Genomic DNA, 16,488 nt, shown 5'->3' with positions numbered 1-16,488 from the left:
CTCTCAAGGAAACATCACTAAACCATATTTACTGAAATGTAGCCTGATAAGTTCAGTAAAAAGCAGCCAAATTCTGAAGAACTGCAATGAATCTTTGTTCTTAAGAACTGATAAGAAAACATGTGTTTTCACACTAAGGAAAGTTAGGAATATGCATATGAAAAATTCTATATGCAGTTAGTTATATTTCTATTTATTGCTTTTGACTTTTTTTTTCTTTTGGTTTTGTTATAAGGAAGCTTTAATGATTGGGAAGGGGGGAGGTATAGTTAAAAGGAAATAAATGTAGTATAAATGCAAAAGGCAAAAGTAGAACAACAATAACAACAAAATAAACTCTAAATCACTAAGAGGTGATTTGCATGAAATATGGAGGTATCCAGTAGAAACTGAAAATAATTTTCTCATTCTAATTCAACTCATTCAAACCACCTGCACTGAATACACAAAGACAAGAGCATTGAATAGTCAACATAATCTCCCTAATTACAGAATCTCTCAAAGCTATCCTAGACTTCAAGGGAAATTTTTAGTCAAAATTTGTTCAGAACACTTCCCAAGTCCCTACCAATTTCATTGCTTGGTCAGATCATGTCATTAGGTTGTGATCTGCTTTCTTTATTTCTTTTTTCACACTCCTGGGGTCAATCAATCAACATTTATTAAACTTCTATTATGTGCTAAGTACTGTGTTAATCACTAAAGATACAAAAAGAGGCAAAATATACTCTCTGCTTCAAGGAGCTCACAATCTAATGGAAGAGACAATATGCAAACCAATATATACAAAGCAAGCTATATACAGTATACATAAGAAATGATTAACAGAGGGAAGGTACTATAATTAAAAGGATTTGAGGAAGGCTTCCTCTGTTTTCTTTATTATATTTCCATCTACTCATTATCCACTGAACTGAAGCTGTCATATGACCATATTTCTCCCAAAGAGGAGAGGATTCATTAACCTTAGCTTCATCCTTAGGAGTTATTATTATTATATTTTGGAGATTTGGATTCATAGTTGGAGACATCCAGAAAAGACTTTAGAATATACTGCCTCTGATGAACTGAAAAATTCTTTCGTGGAAAGATGTTTGACCCTAGCAGCACCTCTCAATTATCCTAACAGAAAGTTCTCTGTGTGAAATACCATAAGAATCCTTTTTTGTGTGATGACTGTCATCCAATTTGGCCAACTTGTAGGGGAAAAGACTTTATTTTTAAGATAGATTAAGTGTGTGAGTAATGGGGAAAACCTCAAATGACAAAAGTAGGTACTTTAAAAAAATGTTTTGGTTATATTTAAAGGCATAAAAAATTTGATGAATAACTATATGGTAACTAACTTGATGAATAACTAGATGGTAAACTAAATTTATTGGTATGAATATTAGCTTACAATTATATAACATTTCAGAGTTTTCAAAGTAATTCCACATACCATCTCTCTGAAATATGTATTATAAGTCCTATTGTCCCCATTAGACTGAGGAGGAAAAAAGCTCAGTTAATTCAAGCACCTTACTCAGAAATACAGAGCTAAATTGATATGTGCCAGAACTCAGATTTGCAACCAGCTTATCTGACTCGAAGACCAATACTCTTTCAACAAACACATTAATTTGGGGCCAGCAGTGGGGTTTGGAAAGAACAGTGATCATTTGTTTTTAAGAAACTGGACTAAAAGAATGTTGACCCATTCCTGTAGTGGATGTTAACTTAAAACAAATTAACTCATGTGTCTGGGTTCTGACAAAAATATTCCCTTAACTGTAAGAAAACTGGATTTCTTAGCTTTAGAACTTGATTCACATTTCCATAAAACTGACATTTGTAGAGTTTAATTCATCCAAAGTATTACAGGTTCTTAGACCTGGAAGAGACTTTTTGCCATATGCTGTCATGGGAAGAACTGAAAGAATCTATTGAATAAACAGTGGTCCCCAGAATGATGAAGAACTAGGTTAAGACCTGCTTCTGACAAATAGTAGCTGGGGGCAAGTAACTTCACCTGAAAACACTCACTGAGACAATAATTTTCAGAGAAGCTATTTATCTATCTTGGTAAAGCAAATTCCTTATCAGGAGCTGATGTAATCAAAGGTTTTTTTTTTTTAATTATGATATAATGATATAATGAGTGCCTATTAACTTAAAAGAGTATAGACTACAGAATAACTTTGAGAACTCTTGAGGAAGGAAGATGTGAGCTGAGTTTTGATAGTATTAATACATTATATATTATATAATTGGATAGTATTTTGTAGAAGTTATTTAGGGAGTGGGGATTGCATGAATACAGGCACAAAGGTGGAAATCACAGAATCTCAGTTTTGGAAGGGACCTCCAAGACCATCTAGTTCAACCTATACTTGACTAAGAATACCAAGCATAATATCAGTGAAAAATAGTTATCAGATTTTGCTTGAAAACCTTCAATGAAAGGACCATCCTGAGGTAGTCCATTCCACTTCTGGACAGGATTTAACCTAAACAAATCTGTTTTCTACAAATGCTTGAAGACAGATCTCCCTTTTCCCCCTGATAAGTAAATCTCCTCTTTTCCAAGTCAGTTTGTTTCACCAGAGAGTAAATGGCATGAACTTGAGGCTCTTTAGCATTTGATGTCCTTCTGTGTTTTTAGCTTACCACTGTTCTTCCTAAAATGTAATGGCCAGAACTAAACCTAATACCCCAGATGGGATTTGATTAGGGCAAAATATAGCGAGTCTCTATTTCTCTCTCTAATTCTGGACACTATGTCTCTCCTAACACAGCCTAAATTGCATTTGCCTCTTTGGCTGACAACTCAGGACAGTTACTCTGGGGCAGTTAGGTGGTATAGTGGATAGAACACCTAAGTTCAAATTTGGTCTCCAACATTTAATAGTTGTGTGAAGTGAGTCACTTAACCCTATTTGATTCAGTCTCCTCATTTGTAAAATGGGTTAGAGAAAGAAATAGCAAACCATTCCAAAAAGGGGCTTTGAAGAGTCATGACTGAAATGACTAAATTACAACTTCCTGACTCTAGGCCTGGTACTCTATCCAGTGTGCCACCTAGTTTCCCTAATATAGGTTACATTAATTATCCATATATGTCATCCCTAAAGATCTCACTCTGTCCCAATTTCCTAATGTCTTATCATCTATATGTAATGGAAAGAACATTACACTTAGAGCAAAAAGAGACTTGGGTTATAATCTTAATTCTCTGACATTTACTAGTTTTGTAACCTCAGGCAAATTCTTAGCCCCTTTAAAACAGTTTCTATAATCTTAAAAATGAGAGTTTTACCTAATTTACCTACTTATCCAGTATCATTCCAGTTTACTGAAAATTATTTTACTGAGTTAAAAAATTAATAAGAAAGTTCACTTGGAAAAGCAAAAATTTCTTTCTAAGAAACCAGGGAAAAATGTAAAGGAAGTAGTTTCAGCAGTACCAGATTTTATATCATATTATAAGGAAAAGCATAGTTGAAGTGTAAAGAGGATAATTTTGATTATTTTAAATTAAAGTTTTCTTGTATAAATAAAATCTATGTAGCCAAGAATAGGAAGAATGCAGAAAATTGGGGAAAAAACCTTTCATAGAAACTCAGGTAGGATGTTGGAATACTTCTGTGGTATAGGAAAGGTGGTTGATTTAGAAAAACATGGAAAGACTTGGACTTATGAAGGAAGATATTATATACCCTCAGAGAAACAGATGACAGTGGAAATAAGCATAGTATGGTCTTAAGCATATGAGTGTATATGTGTACATATGTGTATGTTAATACATGTATCTGTGTATATCTGTGTATATATATATATATATTTATATGCATGCTTAATTGTAGTCTTCTTTGCAGTGGGGGAAGAGGAAGAGGAGTAAAAAAAAAGTAAAGTAAAAAGTATACAACAGAGAACAAAAGAAACAAGGAAGAAAGGAAAGCTGGGCAGCTTTGAAAACAATATGTAGTGTTTATTATATAGGTTTTCTTGAAAAGAAAATTTATTGTTTTTTATTAAATCTTCTCCTATGGTCTGCTATGTGCATATTAACTTTGTTTTTCTTTTCTCATTTTGTATTTAAGTTTAAAATTAAAATAAAAAAAATCCTTCAGTTTCCTCATCCATAAAATGGGAATAAAAATCATGATGATTTGGCCTGACAGAATCGTTGGAAGTATCAAAAGAGACAATGTATGTAAAGGGTTTGGCAAATATATAGCACTCTATAAATATCACTTGTTGTTATTCTTTAAAGTGAAAGTCAAATAAGAAATGAGACTAAATACAGGGAGCCTAGTTTAGACAGACTGGCAGAGGAGAGGTGTATATTCAACAAGTAGAGTTGGGTGCCTCCCCTCTCCACAGTTTGAAGCCATTATTCACAAGCCACCAGGTTGACAGTTGAAAAACATAGGGTTGTGTCTTATCTCCCTGAGTTCTAAGCAGAACTAGGAACAGAGGAAACTATGTCAAAACAAAAACAGAGAAAAGAACAAGATGTTCTTTTTCAGAGTTCAAAAATAGCTCTTTTTGAGTTTTAGATGAAGTCTTGGTGTTTTGTTTTAAATCAAGTGGGCACAGTTCACCAGGGCTAATTCATTGTGGTCCATTATCTGCCAAAAATGAAACAAAACTGCAGAGATCATTTCTTGTGAGTTGGGAAGTTTTATTGTTGTTTTTGCTGTTATTGTTTTAAACAAAAGTCATCTATTTTCATTCCCAGCTTCATGCAATGTATATAATAGAAAAAGAAAATGTATCTGTGGTATAGTACTCCAGTTATAATTATCATTTGTTTGGAGCTAGAAGGGACTTTCTAATTCAATTCTTTCCTCTGCTCTATCCCCCATTTTATAGATAAGAAAACTGTGCCTGAGTTTAGTTGACTTATTCAAGATCACAAAGATAATTTACAGGGGAGCCAAAAGGAGAACATATGTCTCCTGATAACCAAACCACTGCATAGTTATTTTTACCAGTTACATAGTTACCAGTTTTACATAGTTATATTTACCATTAAGCTAATGAATAAATACTTGCTATTTTATTCCAAATATAATTCTTTCTGAATAGTGGAGTGATTTGATACATTCACAGTTGGTTTCTATTATCTCCTGGCTACTGTATCATCTATTGCATTTCCTTCTGCAGCTCATTGTATGGATGAGATAATTAAATCAAATACATTATGTGACTTGCCCAAAGAGACACAGGTAGTAAGTGTCTAAACCAGATTTGAATTTAGAAAGAGTCTTTCTGTCTCCGGGCTGGCACTCCATTCACTGTGTAACCTAGCTGCCTCTGAGACTTGCTCACAAACTAAAAAGGCTTTAAGTATAAACCTAGGAAAGGATTGTACATTTATTCCTAATGATTGCCTTAGCTAAATACATCACTAAAAACTTACCAGCCAGGTGATTAAAAAAAAAATTGGCCCCATCAATTCAAGAATCAAATGAGTGAATAATTATATATTAAGCATTTTCTATGGGCCAAGCACTGTATTAAATACTTCAGAAATATGATCTCATTTGATTCTCACAACAACCCAGTGAGGTAGTCATAACAGCAATTGTTATGACTCCTACTTTACAGAAGAGGAAACTGAGGCTGTGACAGAAGTTAAGTGACTAGCCAAGGGTCACACAAGTTAGTAAGTGTTTGAGGAGGGATTTGAACTCTGTTCTTCTTGACTCCAGACCTAGAACTTTCCCCACTCCCCATCTGGATGTAAACAAAATTTTGTAGAAGTTTAATGTAGTTTTGACATGAAAAATAATTTTCTTGGTATGGGGGTTGTCTCCTGTCAATTCCATCTGTTACAATTTGAAAGAATTGTCAATAAATTATTTTCTTTTTTCTCTACCTCTCTGTCCCTATAGCTATTCTTGGTATGCATACTCTGATGAGCAATCAGCAGTACTATGAGGCTCTTGGAAGTAGCTCCATAGTAAATAAGGAAGGCCTAAACAGTAAGTATGATTGGTACTTAGCATCCTTTAAAAACAACTTTAATAACTTGTTACTGATAGGATATGAATAACTTCATTAATGTTTTTAAATTTTTTCCCTTAATTATATGTGAGCGAAAATTCATTAATATTTGTAATGTGACTTTCTTCACTGGGAAAATAAATCATGATGCTTTCTACTTTGTCTATGAAGGTGTTATAACATAAAGAACAGCCAAATGTTGAGCAAAAGTACTTCTTATTCAAAGATTTCTGAGTAGACTTCGGTCTGTTGCTTCTTGGTCTAACATAAGAATGCAGAAGTGGCCAAATAATGAGTTATGAGTTGGAAAGTGTGGGAAGAAATCCACTTTTCTTTGATGTTTCCCTGTAACAATGGAAGAAAATTTGACTGGCACTGGCTATATCTTGTGTGATTGATATGTGATTTCAGAGCTCTAGTATGGAACTAAATGGCCAAACTCAAACATTTTCTCTAGCTGTTCACACATCAGTCTTTTTTTTTTTTAATTTAATTTAATTTTTTTTTATTTAATAGCCTTTTATTTACAGGATATATGCATGGATAACTTTACAGCATTAACAATTGCCAAACCTCTTCACACATCAATCTTGACATTGATGTTCAGCCCCCATATTTAGGAAAGAAAAACAAAAAAGAAGAGGCATCTAAGGGCTCTAAGATGCAACTTTAGGCTTACTTAGGCAGGCTGTGCTTTACCTGCCATATGCTCATGGTTGCATAGTTGCTGAGATGGAGAGAAAGGTGAACTTGACTTTTACCATTCATAATGGGAATTTCCATTTACATAATGTTACCTGGAGGATTGAAGAAAGCAAACCAGGGAAGAAATTACAATCTAGAAAATTTTTCCTGGTTCTTTTCTCTACCTTGCATTCTCCCTACCCTTACCACATGACCTCAAATATGAGTGCCTTCCATTTATATATATTTTTGATGTACATAATTGTTTGCATGTTGGTGCACCCATTATAATGGGAACTCCTTGAGGGCAGAGACCATTTTTACCTTTCCTTGTATCCCAATGTTTAGCATAATGCCCAATATAATAAACATTTAATAGATGACTTTTTAAAGTTCGACTTGAGTCATCAACTTTTTCTTGCTATGGAGCAACAAAGAAATTGCTTTGTCATTCCTGAAGAAACAAAGCTCTGAAAGTAGCACACAAGACTAGAAACAGGAAGAGCAGCTTTGTGCATCTTCTGTTAAACCTAGGGTTCACAGAGTATTCATATATCTAGGAAAATATTAACTCCTCAGACCTTTGAAGCAACAATTTAAACAAAAAAAAAGGCTAAGTTAAAAAAAATGTCCCCAAAAAGTCAGTCAAAATGATAGTTTTACCAAAGAAATTGACAATGAGGAAACATACTAAACATACTAAAACAATAATTAAAACAACATATCAAAAAATACAACCACAAAAATTACAAATTTTGAAAATTACAAAATTAATGTGCTCATAGTGGGGATTTAACACAAGGATCAGAAGCCAACCCAATATCTGATCAGTGGGCCTGAAGCCTGAAGATACTCTGAACAATCACATTATAGGAAGGTTGGAAATCAGAAGAGGATCAGATAATTAAAGTCTAAAACCAGTAAGATTTTGCTACCTATCTCCTGGAAGTGAAATATGGAATAGTATGAATTAGAATATAGAATTCAACAATATGTCATTTATATGAAACATACTTAAAAGTCACACAGAATTAAAATAAGGGACTAGAATAGAATTTATTATGACTCAGGAAAAAATTTTAAAAGTAGAGATGACAATAATGGTCTCAAACAAGGCATCATTAAATATATATGTAGTTAAAAGACACTAAACATATTGGGGATAATATGTTTAAAAGCACTAAATAAAATTAAATTATATCTATATTTGATATATATGCATACTCTTTAACACAGAGATACCATTAGTACTCCTCAAAGAAAGAGAGAAAGAACCCATAAATATAAAAATTATATAGCAAATTTTTGTTGTTGTTGTAGCAAAGAATTGGAAACAAATTGAGGCATGGTTAAACAAAACATGATATATTATAATAATAGAAATAACTAATATTTATATAATGCATTGTAAATGTTATTTCATTTGATCCTCATAGCAATCCTAGTAGATATGTGCTTTTATTATTGTAACTTTATAGAAACTGAGGCAGACAAAGATTGAAATTTGCCACTGGTTCCACAGTCAAATAAATGTGTTAGACCAAATTTAAATTGAGGTCTTCCTGATTCCAGATCTAGTGCTTGATCCTACCAGCTGATCTACAAATGTAATGGACTATTAATGCCTGGCAAGAATAACATGAGAATTCAAAAAGACAAGGGAAGGTTTGTATGAATGCATGTAAGATGAACTTGATGAGATTAGATTTAGGGAACCAAAATGAGATTAGGATTCCTAGTGCTCAGGGAGTTAAATGATGAGACTAGTGGCAGGTTTGGGGTTCAGGGAACCAAATGAAGAGGTTTGGCTCCCCTAAATCCCCTTGGGATTCGGTGCATGGGTAGGGAGTTTTGGGAACCCCTCTTCTGGTGGTGCAAAGATCCTTTATAAAGGAATTTACAAACCCAAAAATCTTACCAAATTTTACCATTGGTAAAAGAGGTTTATTATAGGCATTGGGAAGTCAGCCTTTGCTATAAACAAATAGAAAGGCTGAATTCCTTAGTGACAAAGTCTCGGCAGAGAGATATCAAGTCTCATTAGGGGAATAGGTGAAGAGAGGGTAACACTGGAAGAGAATTTCATCCCAGCAGGCAGAGGTTTGCTATGCCAAGTATGGCATAATAGCTCTTCTGCAAGGATTGCGCCCCAAGTTGGCTCTTTTTATCTACAAGCTGGGTTTCAGCTTGAGTTGGAATTGAATAAAAAATCTTTAATTGAATAGGGTGTTTCTACAATTCAATAGGATTGGTATCTCCAGCTCCAAACTCAACCAGCCCCACCCAAACAACAGAATGAAGCTGCTTGTCCTCTGGTGGGGTCCCCACAGTGGCAGGATTCAAGGAGAATTTGTCCTTCAAGGAGTTTTAGAGTTTCGGGGTCCCTTCAAACTGAGCAGAGCCAGGAAAAACAAGTTATGTCAACGTTGTCATCATCATCATCATCATCATCATCATCAAATAAAGGAAAGCAACTTTAAAAGATTTCAGTGCTATGGTCAATGAAGCACTCAATCAGACCTTCAGAAGACTGATAATGAAGCTGTGTTTACCACCATTTGGCAGAGAGATAGTAGACTAAAGAAGCCGAAAGACATAAATTTAGAGATAAAAACAATAGGTGATTTGTCTTGTTTAACTATAGTTATTAGCAACTAGGGAAGAGGAAGGGAGTTGGTGGGTAATGAGAGTGATGCAAAAAAAAAAGAAGAAAATAAAAGCATCAGTGACACATTTAAAAATGCATAGCTGAGAGAAAAAAAAAAAGACAGTTCAAGAGAGGAACAGAGACAAGACAATTGTGTTAATTTCATGTTAAACTTAAAATACACTTGAAATACTACCAAACACTATTTCATATGTTAACTATTCTCTTTTCTGTTTTCTGATCATTGAAATATTCAAATTTGTTGATGTTTGTTATGTTTACAATTTCAAAAAAAGGTATTTTAAAAATAGTCTTTAAATGGTTATAGTCAAGAAAATTTTTTTTCTTTTCTTTCAAATGACATTTCCCTTTTTGTTGAATACAATAGGTGTTATTAAGCCAACACAATATAAACCAGTTCCTGATGAAGAACCAAATTCAACAGATATAGAAGAAACTCTGGAACGAATAAAGAATAATGATCCCAAACTTGAAGAAGTCAACCTCAATAATATACGGGTATATATTTCTCCTTTTAATTTCAGGTGGGGATGGGGGGAAGAGAAGTCACTTAAAAATATGTCTGAGGAAATGGTCTGGATATAATTGAACAGAACAATAAGGATTTACTTTGTGTGTGTGTGTGTGTGTGTGTGTGTGTGTGTGTGTGTGTGAATTAATTGGGGTTAAGTGACTTGCCCAGAATCACACAGCTAGGAAGTGTTAAGTGAACAATAAGAATTTATTTCAATAGTCTGCATTTCCTTGTTAGGAAGAAGCATCATGCTTAATTAGCTTAGTTAGCATTTAATTTGTTTAAGATCTTATGCCATAAATTTTAAGTATGAACAAAAAAGAAGCTCTGCTATGGATTAATAACAGGTGCAGTTGTATGTCACTGACAGTTGACACTTGACCTGGAAACTTGTCCATATTATTTAAAACATGAGAGATATTTGAGATAAAAAGCCAGGCACTACTGTAGGTAGCACTTTGTTGGATTAAGAATTTTAAATGCTATAATGGCTAACCTTTAAAAACAGTGTCATTTTTTTTTTAAATCCTATTACATAAATTCATTCACCAGCTGTTGCTTAATGTCATCACCACTCATCTCATCTTGACCTTCATGGCTAAATCAGATCTCATTCTACCTTATCTTGCAAATCTAGTGCAATGAAGCTGCATAAATTACAAAGATGCTGAGAGGAGCATTGAGAGCTAGACATCACCATTTTGTTCTAGTGCTTATATTTATGGGAGAAGACAATAAAAGTTGGACTGGGAAGTTCTGCCTCAATAAAGAAACTACCCCAACATTATTGAGATTATAGATCAGTAAGATATTAGAACTTAAAATTAAGTCTAAATTGCCTTTTGTTTTTCCTTCACAAGCTTCAAATTTCCAGTTTTACATGGAAAATGGGATGGGGAAGGAAGCCTAGAGTTTCAGCGAACCCTGCATAGGTGTAGTTCCAATCCTGCCTGCCTTGCTGTCTTGCTTCTTTCAGAGCTGATGGAATGCATTTTGGTCCAGATACTTCTGTTTTCTTGTTTTTTTTTTCCTTTCCTCTTTTGTGTGATTACCAAAAATGGTAAACAACTAGATTGGAAATGTCAGGGCTTGTGATGGTCCTAATTCACTGTACCTGATTCTCTGTGAAGAATTAGAATTATATTTCTGGACAAGAAAGCCTTTAAAATTTTTTAGTCCTATCTAGTGTCCTTGAATTTTTGGCATTGTAACAGATAGATGCTATGGGCATATGCACAAAGAAAAATGGTATGAAACATATGTGGCTGGAAATATGTAACCTCTTGCCAGAGGTTGAGTAGTTGATGATAGAGTGGTTAGAGCCAAGAATCAAGAAGACCTGAGTTCATATTGGGCCTTGAAACTTATTAGCTCTATGACTCTAGGCAAGTGAGTTAACTGCCATTTGCCTAATTTATTCATCAGTAAAATGGGAGTAATAATGGCACTTACTTCACAGGAATGTTGTGATCAAACAAGATATTTGTAAAAAAAAGTGCTTAGCTAACTATGCCTGGGACATAGTAAGCCCTATATAAATGTTTGTGGTTATCATTAAGTCATTTCAGTCCTATCCAACTCTTCCGGGCCCCGTTTCTTGGCAAAGATGTCCTGGAGTGATTTGTCATTTCCTCCTTCAACTCATTTTACAGACAAGGCAAACAAGGTTAAGTGACTTGTTTATAGTCATACAGCTACTAAATGTCTGAAGCTGGATTTGAATTCAGATCTTCCCGACTTCAGGCCTGGTCCATTAAGCCACTTGGTTGCTTCTAAATGTTAGCTATTAGCTATTGCCAGATAAATTTAATCAATCTATAACTATTTAACTTATTTCAGCAGTATTTGTACAATAATAATGTGGAAAAAGGTGAAATGTGAGATTCATATTTATCCAATATATATTTATTCTTCATATAGTTATATGTGTTGCCTTTTCCTTTAAAATGTATATTTCTTGTGAATAAAGGTTAGCTAAATTCCAGGCACTGTACCAGGTTTTAGAGATATAAATATATTTAATTAAATTGCCCTATTCATAAGGAATGTACTTTTTAAAGGGAAAGGCAACACATAACTATATGATGAAATAAGTGCATTAATAGGCAGGAAAGGAGAAGTTTTAAACTTATAAAATTAACCATGTACTCTTTTCCCTTGGTCTTTAATTCCTTCAGTTCCATGTATGTGAGAACCTGTTAGGGCAGGTAGGTAGTTCAAAGTGCTGGAAGACTTGACTTCAAATCTGGCCTCAGATACTTACTATCTCTATGACATTGGGCAAGTCACTTAACCCTGTTTGCCTCAGTTTCCTCATTTATAAAATGAACTGAAGAAGGAAATATCTTTGCCAAGCAAATCCCAAATGGGATCATGAAAAGTTGGACGCAACAGAAATGACTGAATAATGGTAATTTTCCCCCAGAAAGTTCTGACCAAATTTCACTGCCTTTGGAAAGACTGCTAGTCAGTTGAAAAGAAGGCCCTATTTATTTTGGAGGATGATGATGATGGTAGTGATTTTATGGTCTTTGGGTGTCCATAATATGCTGGTGGATTGTTCTGCAAAATATATACTTAACAGTTCTTGCTTTATTCAAGCTTCTAGTATATCTCATGGGTTTTCCCCTACAGAACATTCCCATACCGACTCTAAAAGCATATGCAGAAGCACTGAAGGAAAATACATATGTGAAGAAATTCAGCATTGTAGGAACAAGAAGTAATGATCCTGTTGCATATGTAAGTATCTTTAGGCTGCTGACTAATGAAAAGAAATGTTTGGGCCAATAGAGTCATTCATTGCTTGGGATTGTTTTGCATGCCCATTTATGAGACCCATTTATTTGACTTCAAAATGCTGAGAAAAAAGAGGGGGTTAAGGAGGGAGGAATCATTCTGGGGAGTAGGAAGAGAGTCCTTGATCCTATTGTACTGGCTATATATGTTGGCTGCAGGTCTAGGTGATAGAGACAGGATTGATGTCTTATAATATCTCTTTGGACCATAATCACTAATTTCTCAGGGCATCTTAGTGGCACAGGGGATAGAGCTGAATCTAGGAGTCAGGAAGAACTGACTTCATATCTGGCCTCAGATACATATATACTATGGGACTCTGCACAGCTCACTTAATTTCTGTGTACCTCAATTTGCTCATCTGTAAAATGAGTATCATAATAGCAGCACCAATTTCAAGGTAGGTATGCAGATCAAATGAGATAATATTTGAAAAGCATTTTACAAATTGTAAAGTGCTATATAAATGCTAGATAACTTAAGGTCCTATTGGAATATTAATATAGGAATCTGATGAGGATTGGGGTTCAGGGAACCAAATGAAGAGGTTCAGGGCTCCTGAAGGTCAGGGAGTTAAAGGAAGAAGGTTGGGGTTGTATCCCCAAATGATGAGGTTCAGCGTAGGGCAGGGAGTTGGGGGAACCCCCTTCTGGTGACTCAGAGATCCTTCATAAAGGAATTTACAAACCCAAAAAGCTAGACTAACAAAAAGAAGTTTATTATTGGCATTGGGAAGTCAGTCTTTGCTATGCATAAATAGAAAGATTGAATTCCTTGGTGGCAAGGTCCTGACAGAAAAGTAAAGTTTCTAGCAGAGAAATCCCGACAGAGAGGTATAAAGTCTTGTTAGGGAAATAGGTGAGAAAGAGATAAAGAGGGGGTAATGCTGAAAGAGAATATCATTTCATCAGGCAGAGGGTGGCTGCTATGCTAAGGAGAGAGATGGCATGGCATGTTAGGTCCTCTGCAAAGAGCAAGCCCCAAGTTGGCTCTTTTCATAATTGAAGCCTAGGCTAGAAGCTGGGGGCAGTTCTTGATAGGGGCTAGGTGCAGTTTGAACTGGAATCAGAATAGAAAATCTTGGAATTGAATGAGTGTCTCTGGGCTAATCTCCAATTCAATAGGGTTGGAATCTCCAGCTCTGGCTAAGTAGGAATGGTACTCAATCAGTCCCACCTAGATAACAGAATGAAACCATTTTATCTTGATTCCCTGGGGTGGATCTTTTGCAGAGCCAAGGTTCAAAGAGAACCTCTTCTTCAAGGAGCTTCTCAAGTGCTTTACTTCATGGCTCATTCCCAAAGTCAAAGAGAAAGAGTTTTGGGGCTCCCCTCATCAAATCCACGCCCAAATAATTATGAAAGATAGGTGATGCGATCACTGTATCCAAGGGAGGTACATTGGAATTATAAAAGTAATCAATCCAGAACCCACACTTTAATTGGAGGCCTTCTAAAATAGTTTTGTCAAGGAAACTAAAAGGGATTCTTATTTTCGATTCAGACTAGAATCACAAACTAGATAACTTCTAGCCTTCTTCCAGCTCTGACATCCAATGATTCTGAATTGCTCAGATAGTTGAGGAAAAAGTGGGTTTGAGGATGGAGTTCTCCAAACTGCATGGCTATGCTGATATAAACCATTAGAGACTTTGCACGTTTCCCCTTTGGAGGTGTAGAACTGGCCGATTCCTAGACAAACACTAGGATTTTAGTGATGAAATATTTTCACTGGTGGATTGATCTTGCTTTTATTTGCTACTTTTCTTATAGAGGGATAGCAAGAAAATATAACCAAGCTTATACTAGATTTTCAAAAGGAAAATCTGCCAGCATTGAGCTGTTTGTCCTGGACAGAGCATGTCAATTTGGGGAAATCTAGCATTTCAAACATGGAGACATCATTGATTTGGACTTGTGCTTGTAATTTCTGAAAGTTATATTTTCTGCCTAAGACTTTCTTACCCAATGAAACTTTACTTCACCAGTTAGTAATTATTTTGTTTTCCTAGGGTGCACTGATTATCATCTCAGTACCCAACAGATCAAATCCCTTTGAATGCCCTGTGATCTAGGTTTTTACTATTCCTGGTCAGCAGCTTTGCTTTCTTCCCTGTTCTCTCAACCAGTGGAAAACAGGGTTGTGGGTAAAGGGAGAGATATGTTCCCCACTCTCATTTCTTTCTTGTGAAAAAATAAAATAAAATCAATCATGCAGTTAACAAATATTTATTAAGCACTTGTTCTGCCAGACATTATGCTAAGAGCTAAGACTACAATAAAATGACATGCCCCTTCCTTCTCCCCAATATCCAGTGTAGGAAAATTCTTCTGTGAAATTCATCTCATCTGGAATGTGGAAGGGACAAGGGTTAAAAGAAATCGGGCTTCATGTAGGTATTTTAGACTCTGTTCCTCAGCATGTTTATGCTAGCAAGCCATGCTGTTTGCAAAATGTGTTCCAGTTTTCAGGATGATTGAGAAAAGTTTTCAGATCTTTGCTAAGATAATTGATATGGCTTAGTGTATATATATCATTTCTCTTTTCTGATTGAAGGCACTAGCTGAAATGCTAAAGGTTAATGCTGTGTTGAAGAGCCTCAATGTTGAATCAAACTTTATTTCTGGATCTGGAATCCTGTCCCTGGTAGAAGCCCTTCAGCATAATACTTCATTGATGGAATTGAAAATTGACAACCAGGTAAGATGAGCACCATCTCCACTCTTTTGAGTTGTAGAACTAGTTGGGACTTCAGAAACAATTTACAAATGAGGAAACCAAGGCCCAAAGAGCTAAATAGACAATTGTACAACAAGCTAGTTGCCTAAAAGATGTTTCTCTTTTTCAGTTCTTCATGTTGCCAATACTTCCCAGTGTTTCTTAATTCAGCCCAAATATTTCCCTACCTTTCTGTACCTTTTACTAGTTTTATTTTCCTGTGTGTTACTGACTAAAATATTAATCTTTAGTTATCTATATTTTTATTTATCCATCTATTCATTTACTTATTTATTTGCTTATTTATAAATTTAGGTCTGAACCAATGCTTTCATTGATATAGGGAAGTTCTGGCATGGGAACTTTTTTCAGCAATGCAAATAGGTAACTCCTTTGCAATTTAGAGCCTTTGAGGGTTGCCTAGAGATAGGCAGAGAAAGATAAAATGATTCAAACAGTGTTCTATAGCAATATGTATGAAACACACTCCTGACTTATTTATGCCAAAGGTGGTCTTCTACCCTATATGGTAGATTACCTCTCAAGTTATTTTCTTGAATGCTTTAATTCAAGGATAACATTTAGTCTGACCTGTTTTTTTCTTTTCAATCTGTTTTTCCTTCGTTCTTTTTTTTTTCAAACTCCTTAAAAGGTATTAATTATACGTTCACTTTCAAAATATGATTCTTTCTTCCCATAAATGATTTCTTCTCTAATTGTAAAGTTCTTAGCACAGTGTCTGGTGCACAATAGGCGTTATATAAAATTTAACATGATTTTTATTGTTCTTATTCTTTGGGATTATTTTTGCATCAGTGCCAAGAAGTCTTTTGTCTTCATTATCCTTCAAAGAAGTATCTTATACAGTCTGATTTCTCTGCTATATCATTTCATCAATCATTCTTCTACCTCTCTGTTCTGAGCTATTCCTTCAGAGGCAGGAATAGGAGAACAGATGGAAGAAAGAATGTGTCAGAATTCACTAGCAGTTGTAGGAATGGACATTGGGATTGTGCTGAACAGGTGTCCCAAGGGTGCCTGGAGAGAATCTCACATTTACATGGAATTAGGTGAAACTTGATATCCATTGGAGAAATATCCATCCATTTCT

The 16,488-nt window shown here is 35.0% G+C and overlaps 1 protein-coding gene across 2 annotated transcripts in view; it reads left to right on the top strand.

The window, feature by feature from the left end:
- The window catches only part of TMOD1 (tropomodulin 1), a 119,223-nt gene that overhangs the window by 87,398 nt on the left and 15,337 nt on the right, over positions 1–16,488 (top strand). For both annotated transcript variants that reach the window (XM_003761368.3, XM_023497346.2), the window contains exons 5-8: positions 5,883–5,972; positions 9,714–9,844; positions 12,495–12,602; positions 15,216–15,359. In XM_003761368.3, the coding sequence (XP_003761416.1) occupies positions 5,883–5,972; positions 9,714–9,844; positions 12,495–12,602; positions 15,216–15,359 (473 nt within the window). The remainder of the gene's footprint in view (positions 1–5,882; positions 5,973–9,713; positions 9,845–12,494; positions 12,603–15,215; positions 15,360–16,488) is intronic.

Source organism: Sarcophilus harrisii, chromosome 1, assembly GCF_902635505.1.
Source record: "Sarcophilus harrisii chromosome 1, mSarHar1.11, whole genome shotgun sequence".
In the NCBI taxonomy this organism is placed as follows: Eukaryota; Metazoa; Chordata; class Mammalia; order Dasyuromorphia; family Dasyuridae; genus Sarcophilus; species Sarcophilus harrisii.
The sequence above is the reverse complement of the archived record's forward strand: the minus strand, read 5'-3'. Positions and strand labels throughout refer to the sequence as shown.